Below are 10,259 nucleotides of genomic sequence, written 5' to 3' on the forward strand. Positions count from 1 at the left end.
TTTTTGTCTTGTTTTAGTTTTTACTTTTTAAAAAATATACAGATGTGCTCTTACCATGTTGCCCAGGCTGGTCTTGAGCGCCTGGGCTCAAGTGATCCACCTGCCTCGGCCTCCCAAAGTGCTGGAATTACAGGTGTGAGCCACTGCGCCCGGCCTTGTTTGGTTTTGTTTTGAGACAGTCTCACTCTGTCGCCCAGGCTGGAGTGCGGGGGTGCGATCACGGCTCAATCCAGCCTCAGTCTCCCAGGCCCAAGTGATCCTTCCATCTCAGCCTCCTGAGTAGTTTGGACTACAGGTGTGTGCCACCACACCCAGCTAATTTTTTACTTTGTGTAGAGATGAGGTCTCACTATGTGGCCCAAGTTGGTTTTGACCTCCTGAGCTCAAATGATCCTCCCACCTCTGCCTCCCAAAGTGCTGGGATTCCAGACACGAGTCACTGCGCTCAGCCCCAGCCCGTTTTCTCCTTGGAGTGAGCAGGATGGTGCCTCCTGTTTGCTTTTTTCTGGTGTGTGTGGCCAGGGTGTCTTCATGGCTGCGTGCTGTCTCAGTGTGAGGAGGGATGCTGCCCGGTGTTTGCAGGCCTCACAGGGACATCTGCTGAGGCTCCTGGTGGCACCAAGGACAGCGAGCTCCTGTCTGGGAAGGGCTTGAGGAACTGAGACTCACTGGAGAGCCAGGAAAGCCTGTCATCCTCAAGGAAAGAGATGTTCTAATTGCTTGGGTTGAGGGCACTGTCACCCTCACTGTGGATGATGTTGGGGTCATTGATCTGGCCTTCATCAACACTGGGTCATCTCAGACTGTTTAAAAAAGTTCAGACTGGCTTTAGATCCTGTTCTTTAGGTGTGGTTGAAAAATCTCGCCTTCATCCCCCTTTTCTGTTTCCTTTCTCCAGAGAATGTAATTTACACATCAGTTTTTTGAGGAAAGTAAAAATCATGAGCTAAATACAAACATGTCCGCGCTCAGCGGACAGAGAGGCGTAGCTGCAGCGCTGTTCCTCCGGCAGGCGTGGGTGACGCACCCTGCTGACGGGGGTGTCTTGGGAGCCAGCACGGCGTCCTCTAAGCTTTCTTTCCCAGCGGGAGTACCCAGGGCCGACCGCACCACAGACTCCCCAGTGGAGCCAGCGCCTCTTTGCTCCCCAACATCTAAATTCAAAAACGATTAGTTTCCCAAGGTGGGAGGATCACTTGAGGCCAGGAGTTTGAGACCAGTCTGGGCAACGTAGTGAGACCTCATCTCTATAAAAATTCTTTAAAAATTAGCCAGGTGTGGTGGTGCATGCCTGTAGTCCCGGCTACTAGGGAGGCTGAGGTGGGAGGATCACTTGAACCCAGGAGATTGAGACTGCAGTAAACCATGACCACACCACTGCACTCCAGCCCAGGTGATGAAGCGAGACTCTGTCTCTAAAAAAATGACAAAAGGTCAGGTGCGGTGGCTCACACCTGTAATCCCAGCACTTTGGGAGGCCGAGGCGGGCAGATCACGAGGTCAAGAGATCAAGACCATCGTGGCCAACATGGTAAAACCTGTCTCTACTAAAAACACAAAAATCAGCTGGACGTGATGGTGCACACCTGTAGTACCAGCTACTCAGGAGACTGAGGCAGGAGAATCGCTTGAACCTGGGAGGTGGAGGTTGCAGTGAGCAGAGATGGTGCCATTGCAGTTAGCCTGGCGACAGAGTGAGACTCCATCTCAAAAAAAGAAAGAAGAAAAAGAAAGAAAGAGAGAGAGAGAGAGAGAGAGGGAGGGAGGGAGGGAAAGGAAAGGAAAGGGAAGGAAGGAAGGAAGGAAGGAAGGAAGGAAGGAAGGAAGGAAGGAAGGAAGGAAGGAAGGAAAGGGGAGGGAGGGAAGGAAGGAAGGAAGGAAAGAAGGAAGGAAGGAAGGAAGGAAGGAAGGAAGGAAGGAGAAAAAGGAAAAACAGTTGACAAGTTCTCCTGTCCCCTAACTGGAGTCGGTACCCCAAACCCAACCAGGGCTACTTGGAATGAAACCTTCTCCTTCCAGGAGGAGCTTGCAGACCCAGTGCGGATGTCCGTGCAATGTTGCTCTTGAGCCCCAGAAAGAAATCTCTAAGCCCCTTTGCTCTAAGCCCCCTGGCTCCAGTTTCCATCCTGTTGACCATGGGGTGTGTCATGTGCTCTGTGAGCCCCTGTTGAGAGCTGGGGCACTTGTGGGGACAGGGCCACCCTGTCTTCTGGGCAGGGGTGTGGGGGAGCGTGGAGGGGTAATCTGTGCAGAGAGAATTTTGAATGCATGTTCCTGGTGGCCACCTTGAAATAAGTCTTTCCCAGCCTTTTCTTATGGAAAAGAAAGGACTTCCCAAGTTTCTGGATCTGAACTGACCCCCTCCCTAGCTCTTTATTTTGAGACGGAGTCTCGTTCTGTCGCCCAGGCTGGAGTGCAGTGGCGCAATCTTGCTCACTGCCACCTCCACTTCCTGGGTTCAAGCAGTTCTCCTGTCTTAGCCTCCTGAGTAGCTGGGATTACAGGCGCCCGCCACCATGCCTGGCTAATTTTTGTGTTTTCTTAGTAGAGACAGGGTTTCACTATGTTGGCCAAGCTGGTTCTGAACTCCTGGCCTCAGGTGATCCATCTACCTTGGCCTCTTAAAGGGCTGGGATTACAGACGTGAGCCGCCACACCTGCCTGACCCATGTTTTTTAAAATTTCAAATGTATTTTGCACTTTGCAAAGCCTTATCTCACTCCCTGTGGCATAGATCTTGCGTCCTGTGGCCAAATTGTGGGCACGCCCGAAATGAAATTCTAGTCTTAGCTGCTGGGGCCTCAAAAGCGATGCCCTGAGGTGGCTCTCTGAGGCTGGTCTCGGTGGGGGCTCCTGCCGTCTGATAAGAAGACAGACCGAGCCTCCGCGCGGGCGTTTCCGAGAGCACCTACCCTCTGAGCACCAGTGTCCATGCTGTGTGATGGGGTGCGGCGCTCTGAGGAAGGATTTGTGGGCTCTTCCCAGGTCGCCAACATCCTGCTCAACGGCGTGAAGTACGAGAGCGAGCTGACGGGCTCCAGCGAGCGCGCTGAGCAGCCTCTGTCCGTGGGCCGCCTCTGCGCCACCATCTGCAACATGCCCAAGGCGCTGCGCACCCTCTGCGTCAACCACTTCCTGGGTAAGCTCTCGACCAAGCCTCCCTGTGCGTCCGGGTCCTGCCCAGGGCTCTTGCCCCACAGGCCTCCTGGGAAACTTTCCATTCTACTAGCCTCCCACGACAGCACCAAGGCCAGGCCTGGGAGGTGGTGGCTGCCCTGGGGGGATTCTTTTCAGGTGCCTGCCCTGGACACCTCCAAGCTAAACCTGGTGTCACCATTGAGAGCCACAGAGCTCATTCTGGGCCCAACACCTGGGGCTTCCCAGAGACAAGATTCTCCTTACCGAGAACCTTGTCAGAGACAAGAAGCTCTTTGGACAACACAGTGAAACGATGGACCCACACATTCCCACCTTCCCACATTCCCACCTTCCCACATTCCCACATTCCCACCTTCCCACTTTCACACATTCCCACCTTCCCACATTCCCACATTCCCACCTTCCCACCTTCCCACTTTCACACATTCCCACCTTCCCACATTCCCACATTCCCACCTTCCCACTTTGTCTTGCTCTGTCTTGGAGCACAGACCCCACACCTGCCCGCCAATGTCTATTGCACTTTGTAAATTCACCTGGCTCAGCCTTCCAATGACCACTGATAAGCACCAATTTGCATTTCATTCCATTTGGTCTCTTTTTGCTGTGGAGTTGTCAAACATTTGAGCATGATTAAGAATTTGAGGCCAGGCGCAGCAGCTCACACCTGCAATCCCAGCACTTTGGGAGGCTGAGGCAGGTGGATCACAAGGTCAGGAGATTGGGACCATCCTGGCCAACATGGTGGAACCCCATCTCTACTAAAAATACAAAAACTAGCCAGAGGTGGTGGCGCATGCCTGTAATCCCAGCTACTTGGGAGGCTGAGGCAGGAGAATTGCTTGACCCAGGGAGTCTGAGGTTGCGGTGAGCCAAGATGGCACCACTGCACTCCAGCCTGGGGGACAGAGTGAAAACTCTGTCTCAAAAAAAAAAAAAAAAAAAAAAAAAAAAAAAAAAAAAAAAAAAAAAGAATTTGAGATACCCATACATTGTGGGACATAAATCAACATAACCTAGAATGCAATGTCATAATGAGTGAGAATCTCAAAAATATTCCTACCTTTTATCCCCGTGACCTTACTCAGTATTTCCTGCAAGCCCATAATCAAAGACTGTATTCAGAATATATGTGCAAGGCATTTATCACAGCATGGTTTAGGACAGCCACAGACTCAACGGGGGATAGAGATGTCCAACAGTTGGGGAAGGGTTAAATATATTCGGTGCATCCACACTGTGAAATATTTTGCTGCCATCCAAACAAGTCTGTTTAATTCTTGATGGCATAGAACATTGTAGGTGATAATTCACAATGGTTCAAGAGGGCCTATAAATACCACCTTCCTCTACCAAAGAGGGGACTGCTGAGGTTCAGGGAACAGAGCACTAAGGTCCATGGCATCATATTCATTTCCGTGCTCCCCAATGGATTTTTCCCAATTAAACGGCCCCCTGCCCCTGCATCGTCCAGGGAGCTGGAGCACCTTCACCACTACCCTTGCCTCGTGTTTATAGAAATATGTAGTGGCTTAAAATAAAAGACTGCAAGGAAACTGTGTTAGTCTGTTCTCATGCTGCTAATAAAAACATACCCAAAACTGGGTAATTTATAAGGAAACAGAGGTTTAATGGACTCCAGTTCCACATGGCTGGGGAGGACTCACAATCATGGCAGAAGGTGAAGGAGAAGGAAAGGCACTTCTTACATGGCAGCAGGCAAGAGAGTGTGCGCAGGGGAACTGCCCTTTATAAAACCATTAGATCTCATGAGACTTACTCACTCTCATGAGAACAGCATGATAAAGACCTGCCTCCGTGATTCAATTACCTGCCACTGGCTTCCTCCCATGATACGTGGGGATTATGGGGGCTACAATTTGAGATGAGATTTGGGTGGGGACACAGCCAAACCCCCCAGTTTTGGGGGGTTTGTTTTTATTTTTGTTTTGAGATGGAGTCTTGCTCTGTTGCCCAAGCTGGAGTGCAGTGGCACAGTCTTGGCTCACTGCAACCTCTGCCTCCCAAGTTCCAGCAATTCTCCTGCCTCAGCCTCCGGAGTAGCTGGGACTACAGGCACACTTGGCTAAGTTTTGTATTTTTTAGTAGAGACAGGGTTTCATCGTATTGGCCAGGCTGGTCTCAAACTCCTGACCTTGCAATCCGACTGCCTTGGCCTCCCAAAGTGCTGGGATTACAGGCACGAGCCATTGTGCTTGGCCTGAACACAGTTTTAACAGAGGTTATTCTGGATGGTGAAGCTAGAGATATTTCTTCTTTTACGTTTGAATCCATACAAAGCACTCGTAACTTTTATAAGCAATAACTGCGTGATGGTTAGGGAAAGGGCAGAGTGCTGCCTTTGCCCTGAGGTCATGAACCCCTTTCTTTTTTCCAGGGTGGCTCTCCTTCGAGGGGATGCTGCTCTTCTACACGGACTTCATGGGCGAGGTGGTGTTTCAGGGCGACCCCAAGGCCCCGCACACATCAGAGGCGTATCAGAAGTACAACAGCGGCGTGACCATGGGCTGCTGGGGCATGTGCATCTACGCCTTCAGCGCCGCCTTCTACTCAGGTACCTGTGCCAGGCCAGGCTGGCAGGCAGTGAGGGCTTCAGTTGGGTCTGTGGAGCTTGTGAAATGAAGGCAGGTCCTTGGCCTTACGATTGCAGACACTACATCCCAATTCGGGAGATGCTACGTCTTTCCCGGCTGCAGGGACCTGGGCTTGGGGGAGCCGGGCTGAAGAGGCTGAGCCTGGGGGCCTCAGGCCTCTGAGACCTGGTGACCCTCGGGGGCATGGGTGTGGTGTGTCAGGACCTGACTACACCCGCAGGCCATAGTGAGGGCGAAGCAGGGGCCTGGGGGGAACTCCAAGGCCACTCCCAGGCAGCATGTCCGCCAGCCCCCAGCTTCTTCCCACTTTGTTTCAAGGAGCCGGTTCCCAGGGAGGTGGGGGCAGGGCTGTGTGATCGTGGAGGATAGGGGTGGGCAGGGGCTGTGGCCCAGATGACTTTGAGATTCTGTGTCTGGGGGACCCTTGGAGTGCAGTACTGAGTTCACACCAGGGTGAAGCCGAGCTGCCATCCCCACTGGGCCTGGTGGGAAGTATGCGCTGGGGAAATTTTATCCCAGAGGGCTGCACACTTTTTCTGTAACAGGCTGGAGAGTTGGTATTTCCAGCTTTACCAGCCCAGCAGTCTCTGTTGCAGCCCCTCACTGAAAGCCACAGACATGGGAAACCGAGTGGGCGCTGCGTGCCAGTAAAACTGCACCGTGTTCACTGAAATAAGAATTTCACGGGATTTTCACATGTCACGAAATGTTCATCGCTTTTTGATTTTTTTTTTTTTTTGAGAGGAAGTCTCACTCTGTCACCAGGCTGGAATGCAGTGGCATGATCTTAGTTCACTGCAACCGCCACCTTCCTGGTTTAAGTGATTCTCCTGCTTCAGCCTCCTGAGTAGCTGGGACCACAAGCTCACGCCACCATGCCCAGCTAGTTTTGTATTTTTCGTAGAGACGGGGTTTCACCATGTTGGCCAGAATGGTCTCCATCTCTTGACCTCGTGATCCACCTGCCTTGACCTCCCAAAGTGCTGGGATTATAGGCGTGAGCCACTATGTCCTGCCGCTTTAAAAAAAAAATTTTTTTTTAATTTACAAAACTAGGCTGCAGGCTGGACTTTGCCTTTGAGCCATAATCTGCCAATTGCTTTATTTTAGTTGCCCCTATCTTCGTGGGTTCGAGTCCCAAAGTAGAGGGTCCCTGAGGGGCTGCAGCAAGAAGAAATCAGTCAGATCTCACTTGCGAGTCTATGGGGCGGCTCCTTGGGTGCCGGGTTCCCCCATAGCCGGGTGCCTCATGGTGTGGGGAAGTGGCCCCGTTTTATGAGATTCTAGGGAGCCCGGTCGCTGACATCTATGCTGTCATGTCTTCTTGGGGGTGTAACGATGGTGGCTGGCTATGGGACGGGCTGATGTTGTTTCCATAATTGCACAAGAACACAGAGGTTTAGCTGGAGACCTTAAGTCCCTGAGCCTCTTTGGTGTCACAGCCCGAAGGCCCCTCTACCTGCAGAAGCTCTGGGGGACCTTGCCCAGGCCAGTGTGAACAGGACACCCTGGTCCTGCCATCCATCCAGACAGCCCTGTCCTGGGCGCCCACCAGAGTTACTGGGGCGGGCTCTCAGCTCCCTTGGGTCCCCTAGGAAGTACTTTCTGCTCTGGGGCAAGTGGCTTGCCACGCCAGTTCCCACCACTGCTGGTGTCAGGGGAGGTGGCGCTGGAAGCTGAGTTCCTGGAGGCTCTGGCCGCATGGCACGGCTGACCCTCTCTGCGGCCCACAGCTATCCTGGAGAAGCTGGAGGAGTTCCTCAGCGTCCGCACCCTCTACTTCATCGCCTATCTCGCCTTCGGCCTGGGGACAGGGCTCGCCACCCTCTCCAGGAACCTGTACGTGGTTCTGTCACTCTGTATAACCTACGGGGTTCTGTTTTCCACGCTGTGCACCTTGCCCTACTCGCTGCTCTGCGATTACTACCAAAGTAAGAAGGTAAGTGGTCTCCCTGGTCTTGCTTTGGGTTTGCTCCTTAGAGAGAGAAATCCCACTGAGACCTGTCCCCCAGGACACAATCTGCAGAGCCTGGTGCAGAATGACGACTGTCAAGACAGCAACAGCAGAGCGTTAAACCCAGGGGGCCCTTCTGAGCATGGGGTGCGCCCCCTGCCTGCCTCCCCCTCATTGCTTCCCTAGCAGAAGCCTCCAGCCCACCCAGGCTCTGGGCCGGGCTCTGTGTCCTTCGCAGGGATGTGGGGGATGGGAGGCCGCCCCCCCCCACTCCTTTGTCAGGCAGCCGGGTCTCCTGGTGATGCTTATCCCAACCATTCACAGTGGGACTTATGGGGAGGCAGTGAAGCTCAGAACCCTCAGCAATCCAGATCAATAAGATGTTAATGAATTATTTTTAAAAATCAGAATTCATTAATCCCAGCACTTTGGGAGGCCAAGGCGGGCGGATCACAAGGTTAAGAGATTGAGACCATCCTGGACAACATGTTGAAACCCCGTCTCTACTAAAAATACAAAAATTAGCTGTGTGTGTTGGTGCGCACCTGTAGTCCCAGCTACTCGGGAGGCTGAAGCAGAGAATTGCTTGAACCTGGGTGGCAGAGGTTGCAGTGAGCCAAGATCGGGCCATTGCACTCCAGCCTGACAACAGAGCGAGACTCCATCTCAAAGAAAAAAACAATCAGAATTTATGCCAAAAATCCATGCAGAACAATATCATAAACATTTAAAATAAAGAAGGGATCAGTTCGCCACGTACTGGGGTGCTGATAGCCAGCTCAGCTGCTGGTCCTTGAGGCGGGATCCTTTTTCCATTTGAACTTCAGTTCTGTCCTTGAATCCTGACTAGAATGGTCCTTGCCCTCTGGTCTCGGAATTGTCTTGGTTTTATTCCCTGATCCACTTGCCGGTTTTATCACTTTGCTCTTGTTCTTCTTGGCTTCCCATCAAGCCGTGGGTATGAGGTGACAGCGTAATTTATCAGATCTGGTTTTGCCCAAATACTGGGCATGTTTTAATAACAGCCAAACCATTTCATTATTTGGATAGGCGTGGGTGCCTATCAAGCAGATTAAAAGGATGCAGTATCAGTCCTTTAGAAAAGAACAGCTAAACCTTGTTATGGATTATGGATTTAGCATAAAGAAAAATAATCAGGCATCATAAGATTAATAGAAATTTCACTTCATGTAACGTAAAACATGGCTGCTTCAACAAATGAAATTAGAGGTCATCCTGGATCCCAGAATTCAACCCCTGTTTATAAATGTATAATGCATTTAGCTACTCTTTGGCTTAAATGAACTTGTTGAGCTAGCTTGGTATGTTTTATAATTTTTACTATTTTCTACAGAGAAAGTATTTTCTTTCTTTCTTTTTTTGAGACAGAGTTTTGCTCTTGTCACCCAAGTTGGAGTGCAATGGTGTGATCTCGGCTCACTGCAACCTCCACCTCCTGGGTTCAAGCGATTTTCCTGCCTCAGCCTCCCAAGTAGCTAGGATTACAGGCACCCACCACCATGTCGAGCTAATTTTGTATATTTCTTTAGTAGAGACAGGGTTTCACTATGTTGGCCAGGCTGGACTCAAACTCCTGACCTCAAGTGATCCACCTGCCTCGGCCCCGCAAAGGGCTGGGATTATAGGCGTAAGACACTGTGCCCAGCCAGTATTTTCTAATTCAAGTTGGAGCTATCTGTGCAGTGGTTTCTCTACTGTGGTATATAAATGTTTTTAGTATAAAATGAGCCAATGTATAAAATACTACTCTATACCGTAATATAGTTACACTTTGAAAAAAAAAATAAGAAAAGATCAGTAACAGTGCTGAGCCACCCCATACTGGAGTCTGAGGCAGTGGCTAACACCTGTAATCCCAGCATTTGGGAGGCCGAGGCAGGTGGATCACAAGGTCAGGGGTTCAGGACCGGCCTGGTCAAGATGGTGAAACCCCATTTCCACTAAAAATAGAAAAATTAGCCAGGCTTGGTGGGGGGCACCTGTAATCCCAGCTACTCAGGAGGCTGAGGCAGGGAACTGCTTGAACCTGGGGAAGCAGAGGTTGCAGTGAGCCGAGATGGTGCCACTGCATTCCAGCCTGGGTGACAGAGCGAGACTCCATCTCAAAAAAAAAAAAAAAAAAAAAAAAAAAAATGCTTTAAAAGGCCGAGCACAGTGGCTCACGCCTATAATCCCAACACTTTGGAAGGCTGAGGTGGGTGGATCACTCACTTGAGGTCAGGAGTTCAAGACTAGCCTGGCTAACATGACGAAACCCTGTCTCTACTAAAAATACAAAAATTATCCGGGTGTGGTGGCCTGAACCCATAATCCCAGCTACTCAGGAGGCTGAAGCAGGAGAACTGCTTGAACCTGGGAGGCGGAGGCTGCAGTGAGCTGAAGTTGTGCCACTACACTCCAGCCTGGGTGACAGAGACTCTGACTCTAAATAAATAAATAAATAAATAAAGTGCCTTAAACTTTCTTTTGATATTTTCTCAGCATGCGTTTTTTTTTTTTTCCTTTTCTCT

General features: G+C 50.9%; 1 protein-coding gene across 3 annotated transcripts in view; it reads left to right on the plus strand.

Annotated features, from left to right (window-relative positions):
- The window catches only part of SLC45A1 (solute carrier family 45 member 1), a 29,200-nt gene that overhangs the window by 16,433 nt on the left and 2,508 nt on the right, over window positions 1-10,259 (plus strand). For all 3 annotated transcript variants that reach the window (XM_017498330.2, XM_037727825.1, XM_037727826.1), the window contains 3 exons: window positions 2,986-3,139; window positions 5,558-5,734; window positions 7,508-7,713. In XM_017498330.2, the coding sequence (XP_017353819.2) occupies window positions 2,986-3,139; window positions 5,558-5,734; window positions 7,508-7,713 (537 nt within the window). The remainder of the gene's footprint in view (window positions 1-2,985; window positions 3,140-5,557; window positions 5,735-7,507; window positions 7,714-10,259) is intronic.

This window comes from Cebus imitator, unplaced genomic scaffold, assembly GCF_001604975.1.
Source record: "Cebus imitator isolate Cc_AM_T3 unplaced genomic scaffold, Cebus_imitator-1.0 Scaffold240, whole genome shotgun sequence".
NCBI lineage: Eukaryota > Metazoa > Chordata > Mammalia > Primates > Cebidae > Cebus > Cebus imitator.